Source organism: Chaetura pelagica, unplaced genomic scaffold (genome assembly GCF_000747805.2).
Source record: "Chaetura pelagica isolate M959 unplaced genomic scaffold, ChaPel_1.0 scaffold436, whole genome shotgun sequence".
Taxonomy (NCBI): domain Eukaryota; kingdom Metazoa; phylum Chordata; class Aves; order Apodiformes; family Apodidae; genus Chaetura; species Chaetura pelagica.
In genome coordinates, this window is record NW_009953651.1 from 398,551 (window position 1) to 418,894 (window position 20,344).

At 37.6% G+C, this 20,344-nt stretch overlaps 1 protein-coding gene across 1 annotated transcript in view; it reads right to left on the reverse strand.

Annotated features, from left to right (window-relative positions):
* Nucleotides 1-3,267: 3,267 nt before the first annotated feature.
* Nucleotides 3,268-20,344, reverse strand: part of HTR7 (5-hydroxytryptamine (serotonin) receptor 7, adenylate cyclase-coupled) — a 21,324-nt gene continuing 4,247 nt past the window's right edge. The window contains exon 2 of the mRNA XM_010000033.1: nt 3,268-4,126. Coding sequence (XP_009998335.1) covers nt 3,376-4,126 — 751 coding nt within the window. The 3' untranslated portion in view covers nt 3,268-3,375. The remainder of the gene's footprint in view (nt 4,127-20,344) is intronic.

Genomic DNA, 20,344 nt, shown 5'->3' on the forward strand with positions numbered 1-20,344 from the left:
TTCTCCAGCAGCAGCTCCGGGATTCCTCGGGACTCTTCCCAGATCAGGGAAGTGCTGTGGGAGTTGCTGGGGTGGGGGGTGGTGAGAGGCTTTTGCCTACACCTGAATCTGTCTGTATATAATTGTATATATTTTCTTGTATGATTCATTAGTGTTTTAATTAAAGCTGTGTAGTTTAGTTTTCAATCCAGCCAAGTCTCTCTCTTTTTCTCTCTCTCCTTCCCTACCTGGGTTGGGGGGAGGGGGGATCGAGAGCATTGTTGTCGGACCTGAGTCAAACGGTGACACCAGGTCTCCTTTGAGGAATGAGGTAGCAAGTCTTTTCACTGGGATTGTACAATAATATTTTAGAAAGGTTTGTGGTTTTGCCCTCAAATCTTGGATACATACCCTTGCTGCCTCTTAGTTTTCGCCTGTTTCTCAAAAGTAGCTATCCAAACACAAGTCGGAAACTTAGAACTGCTTCCATGCCTTGCTTCACATGTCTCTCCTTTCTCCTTTTCTGTCTTCATTCAGTTAGTGTTATGTTGGCCTCTTTATGCTCTGGCTTCTGCAAACTTTTATTACCATTTTTCTCACAACTACATTTATCTGATTCACCTCCCTCATTTTCTTCTAGAAACACGTGACAGGATGCACAAACTAAGAGTGTGATCTCTCCTAGGGTTTGGCACTAGCATGTTCCAGGCTGCGCATGTGATGACATAGACTTCTCATTCACCCATAGATGGGCTGCCCCTTGGTCAGACAAGCAGTGAATTATTTAATTGTAAAAAGTGCTACTGCTGAAGCTAGGTATTTTGATGCAGTTCTATTTACCTATCTTCCTAAAAAGGTAAAAGTCCCGTTCTTGAACCCAAGCAGTTATTTCCTTATGCTTCTCATCCAAGCCTCTTTCAGTCTGAAAGCTTTCTCCTCTTCTCTAATGCTGTGTTACCCATCTGCTTGGGTAATGGCACATTCTTCTAATCTTCTCAACTTCTTTACTTTTCCCCTCCAATACAGCTCCATCCAACAACGGCTTCCATTTACCACAGAGGTGTGTTTCATTTTGGCTGTACAAAAAACCTTGTTTGTTGATCTTTTTTCTTGCATTTTCCTTTTATTTCGAAATATACTTAGAGATGAAAGGTGTCTGTTTATCTCCAAAAACTTCAAAGACTGCCAAAAAACTTAACAATCCCTGTTCTTTCCTCGGCTTTTGATACCTGAAACATATGGCAGAGCAGAGATGGAGTCCCAGAGGATGATTTCCCTGAGCAGCTGTCTTCTATGACAAATGGGCAAATGTCAATTTCTGACTCAAAAGACACTTCTATATTTAATTTAAAAAATACTTAAATTCTTACTAGTAGAAAATGCAATTTCTCAGACTTTCCTGCAGAATAAAAATGGCTGAAATTTCTGCCCAGAATTCTGCAATCAGCTTCAGAGTTTTGCAGTTCCACTTGGAATCTTCACAGATATATTTATTTGTGTATTTTCCTTTAGACCCTCACAGAGGGGAAAAAAAAATTGCAGGAGGCCTGTAAAAACTACTTGCTTCCTCTAGGAACTCAAATACCATTCTGATAGGTAACAAAGTCAGCTCAGTGTATAAATGCAGCTAAAATGGCTTAAGCTTGTTTCAGTACACATAGGTCAGCACATCAATTGAGGTCTTGTATATCTGCCAGTTAGATATTCAATAGTTTGCAATGATCTGTGTATGCTTTGAACAAGGGATCTGGCACAAACTTGTAACTACTTTGTCCAAATTAACATCACTGATTTCGTTTAAGTTTTTTTGCTTCATACTTGAGAAAGTGGAGACACAAGTTAGCCTAAAGTGTGATTTGCTACTGAGGCAATTTGATAATAAACACATTATCACCTCAAGGATGACTCAACATCTGAAGAGCAGATTGAGCTCAGAAACGGTCTTAATTCTCCAATGTTCCCTGGGCTCTACCTGGAACATGGTGTGCAGTGCAAAGTTGGTCCACAGAAAGCCTCTTGCTCTTCTGAATTGTTATAGGTTTATTGTTATTTTATGTTATTATAGTAATATATTACATAAGTAGTGTATTTTATATTAATATATTGCTACTAATATATTAATATGCTTAATGCATGTATTAAATTATACAGAAAAATATTGTTACAATATTTTACTCTGCTCCACTCAGGGAAGAGCTTTGTTACCAAAGCTGGAAAAGTAGAATCGCATACTTGGATGAGCTACAGCGGTAAAGGGTAACAACTTGAACTGGAAACAGTAAATGACCTGGATTATTACACAAGACAAGGCTTTACATCATTTTAAGCAGAACTGATGACCAAAATCAGTTTGTAAGGATAAAGTCCAGATGTCTCTGAATGTCATAGAGTCCCCAGTTTCTTTTTTTCTTACCGACTCCAGAAAGGAGAGAAATCTCAGTAAGGTAGAAAAGCTTCCAAATAGACAATAAACGAACAACTGAAGCAGAATAAGGGCTAGATGTACATCAACAGAAACTAAGACCTGAGCATAGACAGTCTCCATCTAGCTTAGAGAAGGGCTTAACTGATAAAGCCAGGAGAATTAAAAAAGAAAAGATGGACAAAGACCAGACCTGAAATAAATAGTAAACAGAAATATTTGTTATGTTAGCAATATAGGATAAAACCTTTACTTGGTGTAACTGACACAGCAGCACTACAGCTAATTGTGTTGCACAACTGTATGCAGCAGTAGATGTCAGTCCATGTGACTCTACCCAAACTCTTATATTCATATTGGAATCGTAACATATTCTTTCAGTCCCACAGATGTTATGCAAAGGCAACATTAAATTTCAAAAAGTAGTTTCTTTCCAGGTAATCCAGTAAATTAACATTTAATGGACATATGTTTTTTACAATAATTTCTTAGCAACATAAGTGCTCTGATCCAGCTTCTTCCTAAGTGGTTTATTTTTACAGCAACAAAGTGGAAAGCAATGAATTATGCTGAACTTCTTACTATTCTCAGGTCTTTATTACAGCAAAAAATCTCTAGGACACAAGATGCATCCAAAATTCAGACCTACTAAAAGCTGTTTGAGGCCAAGGGCCAAACAAATGGGTTAGGCCAAATTTGCTTTTCCCTTACTGGCAATTCAACGATGCCACACCACCTTTTACCCTTTTCTGGTATTCCTCTTACACCCAGGATCTTAGCTAGTCTTATTTTTTCTCTAGGCTCGCCAAGACTGGTGGGCTATACAGGAATTAACCTTGCTACTTTCCAGTTTCTTAATGACTGTGTTAACAGTGCTCAATAATCCTGTGTCTTTACACAACTCTTATTTTGGACCTGAGAGGGAAAAGCTAAGATGATAAACAATAAATTATCATAGCAACAGATAAGTGACCTTACAGAACAAATTCTGGCTTTTCTGCAAGCTTCAGAGCCTCATGCATCCCTGCAGCTGATAGTTTCCGGTTGATATTCCTGTATCTGCATTGCAGTAGGTTGCGGTAAGTTGTCCTCAAGTCCCGATTGAAGAAGGCATATATAAAAGGGTTAATGAGAGAGTTTGCATAACCCAACCATAGAAATGTTCTCTCAACCCAGAGTGGGATACAGCTGCAGGCTGTACCACAGATGAAGGGCCTGGCGGTCGAGAGGAGGAAGAAGGGCAGCCAGCAGCCAGTGAAAGCCCCCACAATAATCCCAAGAGTGGTGGCAGCTTTCTGTTCTCTTTTAAATATGGAAATGTTTTTCTTGTCATGCTTTAGGAGTCGTGAAAAATTAGTACATTCTTCAGATTCCTTGTGCAGTTTTACAACTCCATTCATAGAAATCCCTTCCATTTCTTCTGGCCGGGGAAAACCTGCAAACTTGTGTTTGGCAGCACTCCTCTTGGCAGCTTTGTAAATCTGATAGTACATGAAAAGCATCACTGACATTGGGATATAAAATGCAACTGCCGTGGAGTAAATGGTGTAGCCAAAGTCTTGACTGATCAAACAAACCTTTTCATCGTTTACATTTTGAGCCCAGCCAAAGAGTGGGGGTATCGTGATAGAGGCAGATAAGAGCCAAACACACAAGATCATTTTGGCCATACACTTCCCATTCTGCCTTACAGGATACGTAAGAGGTCTCGTTATTCCCAGGTACCTAGAACGATAATATAGAGTTACTATATAGTGCAGCAGTTAACTCATAAAAGTTATTTCATGTAGTCTATCCTAAAATGAAATATCTTTGGCTAAGGCTTCCATTCACATTTTTCAATCCTCTCTTAGCTTGTATTTCAAACCTGTGAAATTTTTGCTTGAAAATGTATAGTGCAAATATACTTTGTAAAAGGTCTTTTATTCTAGAAAGAAATCTCTCACTGGCTACAAAGTTCTGGGATTTTAATGAACTTGTCGTCTTCTTACAGATAATGCAATTTTTTTGTTATTAAGGAAATTATGAAACCTAAATTTGATTCAGTGAATATGGATGAGCACACACTCCACAAAACCTGACACTTTTTCTACTGAATGCATGATTAAGTCAAAAGCAGCATGAGTTCACCTTTCATTCATCTTCCTTATGTATTTAACAGTTATCACAGAGTTATGGAATGCCTGGTTGGAAGACACCTCAAGGATCATCTGTTCCAGCCTTTCTAGGTAGAAACACAGTTTAGATGAGCTGGCCCAGCACCTTGTCATGATCCCTCTCATTAAACTGAGATGATAACTCGTCTTTCTTACCTTCATGTTTCAAATGGGAGCAACAAACTTTTTAATTATTATTTCAATAATACAATAATTCTTTGTATCATCATTCAATTAGAAATAAATGACATTTATTCAACATTAAAGCTCTCAACAAAATAACAATCTATCACAGTGTCAGTTAAAAAAGACCTAGGGAAAAAACTGTTTTACTATAAGCAAAGATTAAAGTGGCAAATTGTAAAGATGTAACATGTCAAGTTTTCAGAGAAGAAGACAAAAATTAAGTCTGTTGAAAACTTCTACATTTCCTAAGTTGTGACAGCTTAATCTATGTAATTTTTTCCTAATAATAATAATTTAAAAAATATCACTTCTGCCCTATATAGCTGGAAAGCAACATCCTAGCTTTGTGTTTATACTCAACTATGGAAGATATTTTTATTTCCTCTCCAAGTATAGAAAGTTTCTCTTAGATGGAATTGGATGCTTTTTTTCACACTTACCATTTTTACTTTGAAATCTGGTTTCCACTTAACAGAAACCTACCTATGAGTTACCATTAATTTCTAAAATTGTTCTTTCTTTCTTCCCCCTCAACATAAAGAAGTTTTAGAAAAATCAGTGTAATTAACTTGACTACTCGTAACAGAAAACATTTCAGAACAACTTTTTTTTTTCAAGAGGTACCAGTGTTTAGCTACACAGTGAACATTTTAGAGGGTTACAAATAAAAATTGTAGTAACATGATTAAAAATAGGGGGGTTGGAGCATTTTTTTCTCTCTCTATTCACCTACAAAATCAAATATGAGTATTTGTCTGACTCTGCAGAATGCTGCATTGTTGATTTTACTGCAATGCAGTAAATTATGGCCAGTGCTGCTGCTTTATACGAGAACGCAGGTGTGTTACAGTTCTGGAAGGATAAAGAAGCATCATTTCATTATCTGTTCTGATGAGTAACATTTCAACAACATCATTGATTTTATATTACTGTTATGGCAAGTGTTACACAAAGGACAGGACTGGTTTATTTTGCACTATTCTTATCAGCATCACAAGTAAACTACAACAGGCCAGTATTGTGCTGATGAAGCTGTGACTACGAGCTAAGAACAGTTATTAAAATTGCCTGGGATTGGAGCAGTGTGATACATGGACCATAGTATTTAAAAAAAGCTCTTTCATGTACACCTCACTATCAGCATTAGAATATAATCACCACACTAGCCCTGGTGGCTGTGACAATACTGCAGAGCCCACAAAGATTTCTCTTCTACAGCATCATGACCAAAACTAACTGGGGTCCCAAGGAACTGAGAGTTTCCTGAGGCACTCCAAGATGTAGAAGAGCAGGGTTAATGTGGTTAAGTTCCAGAGTGTAATTACCTGAGGGACAAATCATCATTGTAACTGTAGCAAGGGTACACTACTAGCTGCAGCCCTTCTGGGGCAGGAGTGGCACACCTTTGAAACCAGTTTCAGAATAGCAGAATTTAGCTACAAAAGAGTCAAATACATCCTCTGTGCAGAAAGCTTACTTGTCACTTACAATGTGCTATTTTTAAAAGTTGTTCCACCTTCCTGAAGTACATATTTTTCTAGCTATTACCCAATTAGTCATTAAATAAAACATGATTATTAGGTGAGCTTTATTATGTATCTAAAAAAGTTAAACTGGTTTTCTGTAAAAATCAGATCTGTGGGCTGCATGCTGTGTGCGCCTACTGATGTATCTTCATGCATCAGAATATAACAAAAAGAATTCATGAAAGCAGAAGTCGACTGATAAGAATTGAAATTCATTAGTTTTGCCTTAGCACTACTTTTTTGGAGGCTGAGCTTCAAAAATGCTATTTGAAATTTAAAAATATTCATTAACATAAAAATACACCACCATCCTTTCTGCCTTATCTATTTTGCTAAATGCAGTATGATAGGGGGAAAAAAGTGAGCAGGCATAGATAAAGGAACTTCATTTTTTTTTTCTATATATATGAAATCCATTATCCTTGAAAACTTACTTGCAAGTTCAGAATAATGTAAAACACTACTGTTGCCTAATGGAGTCTCCAAGACTTAATGGATTCATGAACTTCAAAAGCATTGTGCCAAATTCCTTGCAAAAACATGCTTTTCAATCCTTAGTTTTTAATTACTGCCTTGCAAAACAATATTACTAAATGTAAATCAGCTGAACTTAAGATATCACTCAAAAATCTTGCAGCCTTACTGCTGGAAAGGAATGAAGTCAAATTCCCTAAAAAAATCCATTTTGTGTATCTTAGCTACCGCCCTTCAAGGAAGACTTCAAGTCAAGGAAGACTCTTAGACTTGTTATTGTGATATTTGTTTCTTTTATATGCCACAGATATTCATTTTGATCTCGGTGGGAAAGAAACTGTGCCTCACACCTCACTTGGATAAGAAGGACATTTTCTACTAAGAAGGATATTTTCTCCTCTTTCTCCTCCAAGTTTCTTGACTATATGGTTCTGCCAGATAGGGAATCTATCAACATTGCACCCAGCACAGTGAGGACTATAACTAGGTTACTCCCCAAAACCACAGTATTGCAGATGCATAGCCCTTTTTTCTTATAAACTGGTCATGGCATTTCTCATTCAGCCATTCAGAAGAAAAGATGCTGGGTGAAAGGAGAAAAACTAGTAGGGAGAACCTGGCACTAGTGTCTCATGGATGCAACAACAAAAATTACGGGAACTTTTCATGTATTGCATCACTGGAATCTAGAAAACAGCCCATTGCTCAAAAAGCTCATAATAAGAGCAGAGAACATAGTCAAAACAGAAGGCAAATAGGTGAGGGGATCAGTAAATTTTGTTTTAAACAAGTGTGTGTAAATGCACAAGCACATCCCCATTCTGGGTTGGCTTCTTATTACTTCTTCAGTGTCTTCTCTTCCCCATTAGAGGATCAGAAACCACCCTCTGTGCCCCAGTCCCATTCAGGTTTGAGGTGCACACAGGGTACCCAGCATGAGGGAGGAAAAATTATCCCTTGACATGCTATTTCTGGAGCTTTGTTCAAATGTAGGTGGGAGGTAAAAAGCTCCCTCCTTTGTGAGGTGTTGTCATCTGCTATTGTGAATGATTTGTCTTTTGCCACATTCACCCACAAAACACCAACAATAGAAAAGGTAAATGAATAAGCCCCTTTTTTTGCCCTTTAATAAAAATTTGGCTCCCTGTGATCCAGTATTCTTTCCCAATACCTCTAAATCATTGCAGTTTAATGACAGGCAATTGTTATAGAAAATTTAATCTAAAACTATTATAACTGTATAGGTCTGCTCCTGAGAGCAGTCGATTTGCCACTTATTTTGATTCTGGCTTTTTTGATACTGATGCATTACAATGACCACCCAGAATAGTTTTTACCCTACAGGGCTTAAAGTCTTTGTTGTCACTTGAACTGTATGTCCCACAGACATTTCATATTACAGTGTGCTCAGTATATTAAATGTTACAGCAACTGCTAAGATGTAACGTGCATGGAAAGTAGAATGGTATATGGCAGAGGGAACAGGTGTCCACAGACCCTGATATCTGCTTCTGGCACATCATTTTATCTCTCTGTCAATCTTTGTAATCCCTCTTCCCATTTATGTTGGTTTTAGCTATGTGCTTGTTGTGATAGCTGCCATACATTACTGCTTTCACATGTGGCCATGTCCCATAAGATGTTACTATATCTAAAAATATGAAATGTTCAATTTGGTTTCTTTTCTTCTAAATACATTTATTTAATTCACTAATCTATTAAATAGTGAAAAGTAGTTTGCTTTATCTGCAGAGTCCACATAGCCATCTACTTATAATCTTTCTTTTTTTCTTTTTTAAGATCTTTCTCATCACCTTCACATGAATAATTCTCCACTTGTGCTTGAAATGGTTAGTAATTCTATATATGTAGAATAAGATGCCAATTTTTTCTCCAAGAAGAAGAGCAGCAGTGCCAGGCGTAGTGGTATTCCAGGTGAACCGGGCACGAGCGGGTTTTTTTTGGTATGATGTGAACCTGGCTTTTTTCAGCAGTAGGAAAGTTCCTTTCCTTTTCTTTGTGTTTGCTCCCAAGAATGCTGAATAAAGCTGCAATGTTTAAGCTGTAAAAACAGTGAACTGTTCACAGCTACACTGGAAACTTTGAGATGGGTCTAGTCCTGACACCTTTTGAAATATCCAGAAAGCAAACTGAGACTTAACAGCTACATCATCTTCAACAATGGGAAGATAATAGTAATAGGATGATGCAAATTGGCATCCTGTGTCCAGAATCTTTATTAGCTTCGTCATGTGGCTAAAAGTTAAAGTAACAGGACTTGCTTCTCACTGTGAGCAAAGTCACAGAGTAATAGAAAACTTAAGAGCATCAAACTGTTTTGAAGCTCCTGCCCAACCCAATAATTGAATGCACCACAATGTAAGGATCACTTACGCCACTTTTGAATCACACGCATGTAATTCCTCTGTCCCTGATCTCCATGTACTTCATAAATAGCTAGAATTCAATTTTAATTAGTTCACATTCACTTCTCAGAATGCACTGACCTAATCTAACAGAAAATTATTCCAGAATCAGCCTAGCTTCTTTCACTGTGTGATTTTGCTTTTATGAAGCACATTGGATTACTCTGGAAGAGAACTAGAAACACTGAAAATTATGTAGATGCCTCTTATAGCTATTTCTGCCAGGAATCTTGACATACTCTTCCGCTGTCACTTACCATTTGACTAAGAGCTGAGGTTCTTTCAGTTCTTTCTATTTTTGTATTTTAAGAGTCATAAAACTGTTTTCTTTCAAAGACACAAGAATACTTACTACCTTGTTTTTGTGCTCTTTTTCTAGTACAAAAGCTTTCCAGCTTCAATACCTATCTCCTTTGCCAACCTTTGTTTCTTTGCTAACTCACAGCTATAGAATCCTGTTTGATGTCTCACCTGCAATAATAACTTATTCTCAAGAATGATTCTGCTCAGCTACTGATCTTCCTTTGGTGGCTCTGATTCTCTCATGATCTTTCCTAATTTTTCCGTACAGTTCAGTGCAACACTAAGAGACACCACAAGAGCAGGAGCACAGTGCCCTATCCTAAAATCTGCCCAGGCTTCAGAAATACTCTTCCTAGCATAGTGAGCTTTGTAGATCTTTTTTTCTTATGCTTTGATATATTAACAAGTGAGTGGAATATAAATTAATAAGTTGAAATAATGATCAAATCTATTCTTTCTGGCTATTTCTTTATGGCTATGTCAAACTAGTATCTCTTCGGATACTGTGTTTACACTAAGTAACAGATGTTCTCTCCCACAGACCTGCATTTAAATAGAATACAGTAAACAAGCTGATCAGGGAAATATTATTCCCATGACATATTTAAGTAATTAAGGTGGAAGTAAAGTGATTTAAACATAAAAATATCTAAGTCCTGAGACATGAGAATTACAGTGCACAACTATGGTTTTATCATGTGAAAAGTAACTTTGTTAATTACTGTATGACAGTACTGATCCCTGCCTTTCTGCAATACAGGCTGGCCTCATAACCATGTCATGATAACTGCCAATCTGTTGTCTGCAGAAGTGATATTTATGATGGTCTTAGTTCTTGAGAAGTTAATCTCATGTTCTGATCCTTACCTCCAAAAATTTCTACCCCCTGCACAATAAACCTCGCTGTCCTTCTGGCAATCACACCGTCTGTCAGAAAACAGGCATTAACCTTGATCTTTTGCTGAATGCCTTCATTATTAGAGGATTTACAGCTTTAGATTATGCATTTTCTCATTGGAGCCACCTATATAACTGAAGATAAGGTTCAACTCCCTGGACTTAATTTGATCCTGTTGGCTAAGCAAAGCAGTACAGAAAAAGTAAGAATCAGACGTCATTAACCCAGGCTTGCCAGATGACAGGTAGAGCTACTCCATACATTTGATATTTGCTGACAGGAAAAGGTCTACTTGCTGTTTTTCCCTTAATGTGCAGGAGAGTATCTTTCAGCAAAAATGTGGTTTCTTGAAGACCCAGCCAAGGTGAAATCCCTATTGTGTTATACAGAGGCAGTCCCTCAGCAAAAATATACACCAGAGGAATGAAAAAGAATACATTTGGCAGATCAGGATCTGGAAAAGATACCAAATGCTCATTGTGTTCTCTTTCAGGTTTTCCTCATCTTACCACTTTTGTCCTTCACACCAAGGGGAATTGTCAAAGCTAATCAAGATTTTAGGTTTTTGCCAGTCTGTGGTACTTCTAAGATATTTTCTGAACCCACTCCCCATCCCTCCTTTTTCTGCCTTCAGAAAGGATTCTAGGTCTCAAACTCACAAATTATTCCAGAGTTCAGATTGTTTGCCCTCCAATATCCTGACTGGTGGTGTCCTGTGGCAAAGACAGGCCCCATGACTCCAAGGCAGCCTGCTGGCAATTTGTTTTCTTTCAGTTCTGTACTCTGCCAGACACCAGCACAAACATCCCTTAGGTAAGCAATGAAGTAGTCTGATAGCCTACAGGATCTGTGTCTATCTTTTGGCCAGTGTATCAGTCTACTACCTTCTCCTCCAGTGTGTGTGCAGGCACATGCACACACACACCAGATGACCCCTTTGTATCTGGCAGCAAGGTGGGTCCCAGTATGTATGTGCTACAAAGAAATTGAAACTAGAGAAAACCCTAGGAAGACCTTCTGAGAGGGTTCTGAAGTGTCTGCAGACACATGTGGGGAGTGCCTGTGTGGATGCACCTGAGGCCCGGATAGCCTCTTAGGACAAATGGAGGAGACTCATATTGGGGATGGGACACCAGGCTGTAAGTCGGAGATTGCCAAAGCAGTGCAGGGATGTCCAGTTGAACAACACAAACTCCTGAGTCCCTGAGTGCTCTGGCTGCTCCCCAGCATCCTATTGACATCAGGCCCAGGCCTCCTCTGCCCCTTGCTTCTCACAGGAGAAAGTCTAAACACACAGGGAACTGCAGAGAGCTCTGCTCTGAGTCATTGGGGAATGTGAGTATCAGGGTTTGCCCTGAATATACCAGGTTGTCACCTTAGGTGAAGTTTAAGTGGCCTGCCCAGAAGCACAAAATAAGCCTATAGACCCCAATCATTGCGTCATCACAAACCCAGGTTGGTGCTTTAGTTGCACAACTTGGGTTTTTTGTGTTGCTTGAGGCAAGCTAACAGGAACCCTAAACTAAAATGTGCGGGGGCTTGATTTCAGAGCTATGAAAAACTGCCTTTTTTTTTTTAAATGAAAACCCTTCTCAGACTCCCATAAAGTAGAAGTGGATAAGGTGATTTTTCTCCAACTTCACTGCATGAGTCATGCTTGAATTGACATGAAAAATCATCTTAAAAGAAATTATTTTGAAAGTAATAATGGTGTTTCAAAATGAAAGCCTCCTACAACTTTAACTAGAAAATCATTACTGATGTCTTTTGTACAATTAAATGAAGCATTTCAGAAACATCCACAGTATAAGCAATGAATGAAATGAAAAATTACAGCCCACTGAACTGATAATACCACTATGTTAAAACAAAGTATCTTCAGGGAGTAGCTATTTAAATGTGCTGATATTTATGTCCCCTCTCTTCCTTCCTTGAATACAAATAAATTAAACATAATATCTCCAGACAAAGCACTTAAGGAATGACCCCTGCTAAAGTACTTCTTCCCTCCTCCCTCTTCATTCTCTTCCTCCCTCAGAATAGACAAGTAAAATACTCGGAGGAGCTGGTAAAAATTCTCCTCTTTGCTCCTCCATGACAGCCCTAATGAACACCTGCATAGCGATCATAAGTTAATTTTAACAAACAGCACATCTACTTTGACACTTTTGGCTGTGTCCATAGCTGTACTGGCCTGAAGCTAGCTCTGAACTTGTCAAAAATGACAAAAAAAATTTGCTGTGTTCCACTGGATTTGGTATATAAAAATTGTGAAAATTCACCTCAAGTTGTTTGGTTTTTTTGCCCAAGCTCAACAGGAAAAACCCCACAGTATATCAATAAACTGTGTTAGATACACAGGAAAATTTAAATCTAAAGCAGGTTTAATTAAATGTCTTATAAGAAGGCAAATAGCATCCTGGCCTGCATCAAGAATAATGTGGCCTGCAGGACTAGGGAAGTGACTGTGCCTCAGTACTCAGCAGTGTGTTCAACTCTGGGCTTCTCACTGTAAGGACATTGAGGTGCTTGGAGCTGGTGAAGGGTCTAGAGAACAATTCATACAAGGAGTGCCTGAGGGAACTGGGGTTGTTTAGTTTGGAGAAGAGGAGGCTGAAGGGAGACCTCATCACCCTCTACCTGAAAGGAGGTTGTAGGGAGGTGGGTGTTGGCCTCATTTCCCAAGTGTATAATGATAGAAGCAGAGGAAATGGCCAGAAGTTGTGGCAGGGGAGGTTCAGATTGGATATTTGGAAGAATTTCCATACTGAAAGTGGTCAGGCACTGGAACAGCCTGCCCAGGGAGGTGGTTGCATCACCATCCTTGGAGATACTGAAGAAACAGGTAGATGAGGCGATTCAGGGCATGCGGGTTTGGGGATGGTTTGTGTGTTGATGGTTGGACTGAGTGATCTCAGAGGTATTTTCCAACCATGGCAATTCTGTGATTCTGATGTGGATGCCCCTCCCTGGAAGTGTTCAAGGCCAGGTTGGATGGGGCTTTGAGCAACAAGGTATAGTGGAAGGTGTCCCTGCCCATGCAGGGGGGTTGGAACTAGATGATCTTTAGGGTCCCTTCCAACCCAAACCATTCCATGATTCTGATTGTATGATTTCTAAAACTTTGGGATTTGCAAAGCATCATATATATAGTCTGAGTTAATAATATTACCTATGGAAATGTCAGCCAGAACTACACACTATTCCTAGAAAATGGGCACTGTGGGTTTTAATTTCAATCTTTTCCTGAATTTTTTTAAAATATTGTCATTGTGTTTCAGCATAAAATACACATTTCACTAATGTAATCCTCTCACAAAGGAACCCTCAATGCAAAGAGGTCTGAAAGCAAAGGGGAAATCCACTAAGAATAGAAGTGAAAAATGGCTACTTTGGGATTGTAACTGAGGTACTGCAGCAGCCAAAGCATCTAAGTAATTATTTTACATTAAAAAGTCTGAGATTAAAAAGGACACTGTATTTCCTCAAACACCAACATATTCTAGCTGACTTAACTGAGATCTGTGATGGTTTACTTAAGAAAAGCAGGAAACAAAGCAAAGAATGTGGTAAGGCTGAGTCAATTAAAACGAAACAAAACCAAGAACAACAAAACTACCCAAAACATGAGGTAGAGAGTTTGTGATGAAATTCCAGAGTGTGAGCAACTAACTACAACTCTAGTCAATGCACTAGAAGCCAGAATAAGCTGGCTTAAAGTCTGTTTAAAGTCACACACCAACAGGTATCTAGCAATGCTGTGTGAGGAATGAAATGAGCCATACTGTATTTCATGAAAGCTTAAAAATTTGGCTTCATTCTGAACTTTATAAATGAAAAAAATCCAAAGGTTTTCTTTTGGTTTGTTCGGTGGGTTTTTTTTATCCTGAATTGTCTGGTTAGAAACACAATGGTGCCCTGAACCCTGCTTTTCACATAGAAACAAATGGAACACAACCAGCTTGTTCTAAATATAAAAAACCCAGCACTGTTACTTTAAAAATATATATTCTAGTAAAATAATCTCAGTTTAATAAAATACTTGGATAGCAAAATATTCTACTCTCATCCCCCAAAATACCTGCATTTAACAATGCAGACTTTGGATTTGCTTCTCCTCTACAGTAGTAACAGCATGTCTCACATCCTAACATTAATAGGTCTTGTCACAGGAAGAAATAATAACCTCTTTCGGAAGGGGCAGCAGTGAGCTGGAAAGCACACAGGATAAGGGGAAGATACCAAGGAAGGAAGGCAGGCAGATCAAATTGTGTATCTGCGATTCAAGAATCTTTTAGAAAACTGCTATTCACAGTCCTTTCCAACAGAAACTTCTGAAACAGGGAGTGATCAGAAGATAATAAGGTGATTCCTTCCTTGTAACTTATACAAACACCTATTTATTTGCCTTTTCTTGATATTTTTGCAGTATATTGTATATTCAGTATATGGTACAGAATCAGGTTATATCTCATCATCTTTCATGTCAATGAAAATGAGGTCTACTGTAGCTACCACATTTCTCAACCATAAGCAATTTATTTCCTTAGCACTCATTTTAACTAACGTATTTATTTAGACCATGCTTATACATCAGATTCCAAGTACTCCTTTCACATGTAATCCTTCTCCTTGCTGTTTTATTCAGTGATATTTTGGAATTCAATTTCAATAAATAAATAGTTCAGAACAAGCTCTTCTCTATAATCTGGAAATAGAACTGTTGTAGGAATTTAATATGACTTCACAAATATTTCTTCCCTTTAAAGTCACACAGAATCCTTAAATACACAACCCCAGGTGCCCTTTAACAGAAGGACAAAGTTAAAGAGGATAAATATCTTCTGATGAAAAATAACTGCAGCAAAACCTAAATTGTGGTGGCTTAAACCACAACCACAGCATCTAATAGTTCATTTATCATAATTTGTATTCATTTTTACCAGCAGGTTTGAGAATGAAGAAAGTAATGGCCATATGGCCATTTTAAGGTCCTTCTTGTGTTGTTTAATTCACAGGCAAACAGTCCACTATGCTATTTTTATTTCACTTATTTTTGAAAAAATGAACCTTGTGTTCTGCTAATTACCAAATTCAGATAGCAAAAATAGCTTTTAATATGGGATAATAGAGTCTTGAGGAACTACAAGCACTGTTGTTGCTAAAACTGCTTTTGCTAAATAGTGGGTCTCCAAATGCAGACTCTTATGCTAAAAGGGAAACTGCAGCACATAACAATGCAAAAATTAAGTCTTTAGAGCCAAAGCTGTGTTATTTTTAACATCAAAGCATCTTATTAGACTATTAAAGAAAAGATTTGCATCTTGTCAGCAGCTGTTTTGGATCATGCATATAAATATTTCCAAGTACTTTGTGGCCAGACAACACTGACTTTGTTCAGGGATTTAGTATTTCAAATCTTTGTTAAATGTCAACTTCTGTGGCAAATAAAATTTAACAATCCACATGGAGAACTGTTTACAGGAAATTATTCTGGCAAATGGTACTCTGTATCTGAAATACTTCATGACAGTCACAACATGTTTTCATCATTTGTATTCATGATAACAGTAATGTTGCAAATTTTATAATAAGTTTAGATAATAGCATATACTTCTGTTATCTATGCTTATGCCTTCTATTGACACCTTCTAATTTTTAAAATCTTCTAGGCTAGTATGCTTTACTTTGACTTGCAAATCCCTACATTTTCTAGTATCGGAACAGACTTCTAAATAGTAAAAACACACTGATATCAGATGGGTTTTTTGAGTGTTACCTTTAGTGTCCCCCTCTGGAGATCAGCAAACCATATGTTGAAATACATTGTCCCTAGTCTCTAATGCACCTCTCATGAAAAGCAACCAGTTTATAATTAATGTACTTAAAGAAAGCTCTATATCTCTGGTTCAATTTAACATGCAGCAGCAAAAGGCCAGATGTCTGACTGCAGGTACTTGTAGAGCTGGTGAGAAATTCTTTTTCCAATGCCAGGAAAGTTACCCATCAGTGTTCTCCAGTGTAAGAATACTCAGTCAGCGTCTGAGATACAACAAACTCTGCCTGGTCCCCTTTGGTTCCTGAGCAGTTTTTCCCCTGCTCTATCTTGCAGGACAAATAGCTCTCAATGTGGGAAAAGTGATACCTTCTCTATCTCCACTTCCCACAGTCTCATTTAAGTAACATAAAAAACTGTAAACAAAAATGGATAACCAACTCTACTCATGGTTATATTTTTAACTTACATTTTCACAAGCTAAAAACCTTGGGTTTAAGTTTTTGGCAGTACCAAAAAACCCCACCCATTCATTTCCTTGTCATATCTCAGGAGAAAACTTTGATGCCAGTTTTTTCATCCAGACACAATGTACCTCTGTAAGAATAGACTTCTCCCTGGTTTCTTCTTAATTTTTAAAAAAGTTATTTTTGTAATGTCCTTCCTTGGTTTTCTGTTTGGATATTTTTTGTTGTTTGTTGTGGGGTTTTTTTAAATAATCATGACCATTTTGCAGTGAAATAGCTGTCCATGATGATATTAACCCCCCTCAGAGGTTTCTTGTGCTAGCTCATGACAGGAGAGGCCAGAATAAAGACAGAAAGAATATACTCAGTACTGATTTTATTTCCCTGCACATTATTAGAACAGTTGGCACTATTAGAAACTTCATTCTTGTCCACACATTACTCAAAAAATTGTTTATGGTTTGAGGTGGTTGACTACCCACTTTGCAGACATAATAATATACACAGAATGACCCATATGTATCAGATAATTGAGATGTTTTATATAACACCTCCTGAGTAAGCAGCAAAGTACAAGAAGAAAATTCAACAGTGCTGCACTCTTTAATTTTGCTATGTTAGTTCAAACAGAATTGAAATGAATTTTAGTTTTTAAGTACTGGAGTATTTTGGAAAGAAAAATGTTTATAGTTTGCTCAAAAAAAATGAATCTGCTTTTTTAATCTTCAGTATACATAGGAATAGGTATACTATGAATCAGTCTTTTAGAAATAGTTGTCTATTTAGTGCGACATGAAAAAAACAAACTTGTAGACTTCCCACTTGACAGATACCATCCTCACCTTAATGACCATTAGGACAAAACCAAAACTGCAGCAAGCATTGCTTTATGATGCTCATGCTTTGTAAACTCAGGTATCAGAACTTGTAATTTTGCTCCCCAGTCTCTGTTGTATGACAACTGCACCTTCAGAGACCCAGTTGTTTCTCAAGCTCTTTAATGTTCATGCAAGATACACTGGACAGCTCTTTTTTTGGATTTCCTAGTCCACAGAGGAGGGAATGGATCTTTGCATGATATACTGAGAGAAAAAAAAAGAGATGCATTTGTAGCTGAAAGATACTGCCAGATGTATAGTATCAACTGCAGATTAAATGGGATGTTTTGTTTCAAAAGTAGCCACAAATGTTTCTGATTAAATATTTCAAACTCAATACTAAAAATAATACTGAATTGTTTTTAACGAAATAAGGTATTGTCCTTATATAATTTACAGGAATTTTTATAAATAAGTTTCAGATAAAATTATTCCAGAAAAGCCAAAGAACACTCCTTGATTAATTTATGTTCCTTTAGAAGGTTGTGAGAGCATGTTATCAGCAATATAGTAGTCTTGCTTCAAACACTGTATAATGACTACAAATGCTTTGATATTTCATTCTATGTTTATCATTCAGTTCAAGAAAAACAGAGTGGGAAATTATAATTTTATATCAGTGTAGATGGTCATCAGCATGTCAATATAATATGTATTTGTATTTTTCTTTTTAAATTAGGAGATATTTCTGAAAGCCTCCTTCAAAAACTAAAGGGATTGTTTCTAGAACTGTATTTTGTGAATCTTGAAGTAAATCCAACCTCACTTATGGGAACTATTTTTGTGGTCTTGACAGGAAAAACATATTTTTTTAAAGGTCTCCAGAATCCCCTGCTTGGCAAAAATATGATTTAATGTTCCTTTACCTCCGACTATCAGATGCCTCTGAAATGTTTGGATGAGCCCCCAAGAGTTAGAGAACCCCAAATCACTTCTAAAAAGTCATTCAGTGTTAAATCCTGGTAGCAGCAAATAGAAGATATGTTTCAAAGGAGGGGGATGCAAGCAGCCAATTTCAAGAAAAGGCATTTGCATAAATGTGGCATAAGTGTAAATCTTCTCTTTCTGACTTAACTGTAATTCTCCATTCATTACATACCTTGGAACATCACCAATTGCAGTCACCTTTTCACTACCACCTCTAGCTTATCTTGCATCTCAGTCAGTATAAAACAGCAATAGAATAGTCAGTCTACAGATTATTTTTTTTCTGTAACATTTCCTAGCTTCCCAAACTTTATCAGCCTCTCCTGTATGAGACACATCTACCAAAGTTCAGATCTTATGCCTGTTACCACTGCAGAAGGACAAAACTTTGCTCATCTTGGCATTAAAAAAAAAAAAACAAAACACCTTTACTCCAAAGCTGCTAAGTAGTCCATCTGTCTGATAAAAAAACATAATCATATTGTACATCTGGCAATCCAGTTGTACTGCTTAATGTCTCTGCAAAGACATAACAAAACAATTCCTATGGTCAAGAACAGGTTATAGTGTAAGTAACTGCACCTCTTGCAGGCTGCCTACATAACATGGAAAGAGAGACCTCAGGATGCCACAGAAAGGTAACTAAAGAAGTGTGGTCGTGTTAGTACAGCAAAGTACCCCAGCTTCATTTTCTCCTTTGGAGCTGGCTCTCAGTGAGAGATACACATTGGACTGCTTTATACTACTTCATGTAACCCACTTCCAAGTCAACTTCTTCATCTCAGGATGTGGGAGCAAAAATGTACATTATGCCTCTTTTCAATGTAAATGATAAATCAGGGCTTGCAGAAGTGTTCAGCAAGAGATTATCTGCAACTTGAGGAATGTTCTGTAAATGGACTAAATTAGAAAAACTTCATGGAAAGGAATAAAAACAAATCTGTTTTTTCTCCACTGGAGTGCATCAGTGCTGTCTGTATCTTTTGTAAGCTAGACAAGTTATTTACAGACATAGAAAGGGCACAGTTCTTTATCAGGTTGACCAGCTGAAGGAATGGCTCTTGTGACAGTGGTGGTAGTTAGACAGTAGCTACTATGTTAATCCCAAAACTTTTTTCTGCATTATAGACTTCAATTGTAGTGACTCCATCACATACTTTTCCTATAGTTCCTTTTAGATTTTTCTTGATCCCTCACTTATTTCTGCTTATATAGAAGGTTTCTGCTATTCTCAAGCCTGTGACAAACTGAACAAGGTCTCGGGGGGCACTGCATGTGGGTGCCTACATTTATTATGGATCCAAAATGTATTACATACAGGATTTTTTGATACCTATCTCTACATAAGTAGTCTACACGTATTTTCTGAAGGAACTGAGCAGGGCTGGCAGAACAGGCCAAGCCTTTTCCACCCATGGCAAGAAAGCAGAAAAAGAGTTTCCTACAGGAAAGCTATGCAGGGCTTTTAGATGCCATCTGGTTTAGGACATTGCTGACAAGGTTTTCAGGTCACATTTTCCATCTTGGATGTATACAGAATTTAGTCACTGTGATTCCATTTAAAGCACTAAAATCTTTATTTCAATTTAGTCCTGAATTATTCTTTGAGGCAACGAACTCCTCGGTTTCCAAATATGCACCAAGGACACTTGCAAGGGGTGAGCTTTAGGAATTGAGATATTCTAAGGTGAAGCATAAGTGCTCATACTACTTGAAGTATGGCAAAGGTACCAAACAGGGAGGGAGAATAGATTCTTGTGTATAAAAATCTAAGGAATTACCAAAAAAAGTAAACTTTGGTATCATATCACAAATTCTAAATTCTCATCAATTTAACGGAAGTCTGGAATACACATGAATTGTTGGCTAAGATACAGACTGGAGAAGTTCCCCCCAAAATATGTCATTACTTGTGTGGGTGTGGGG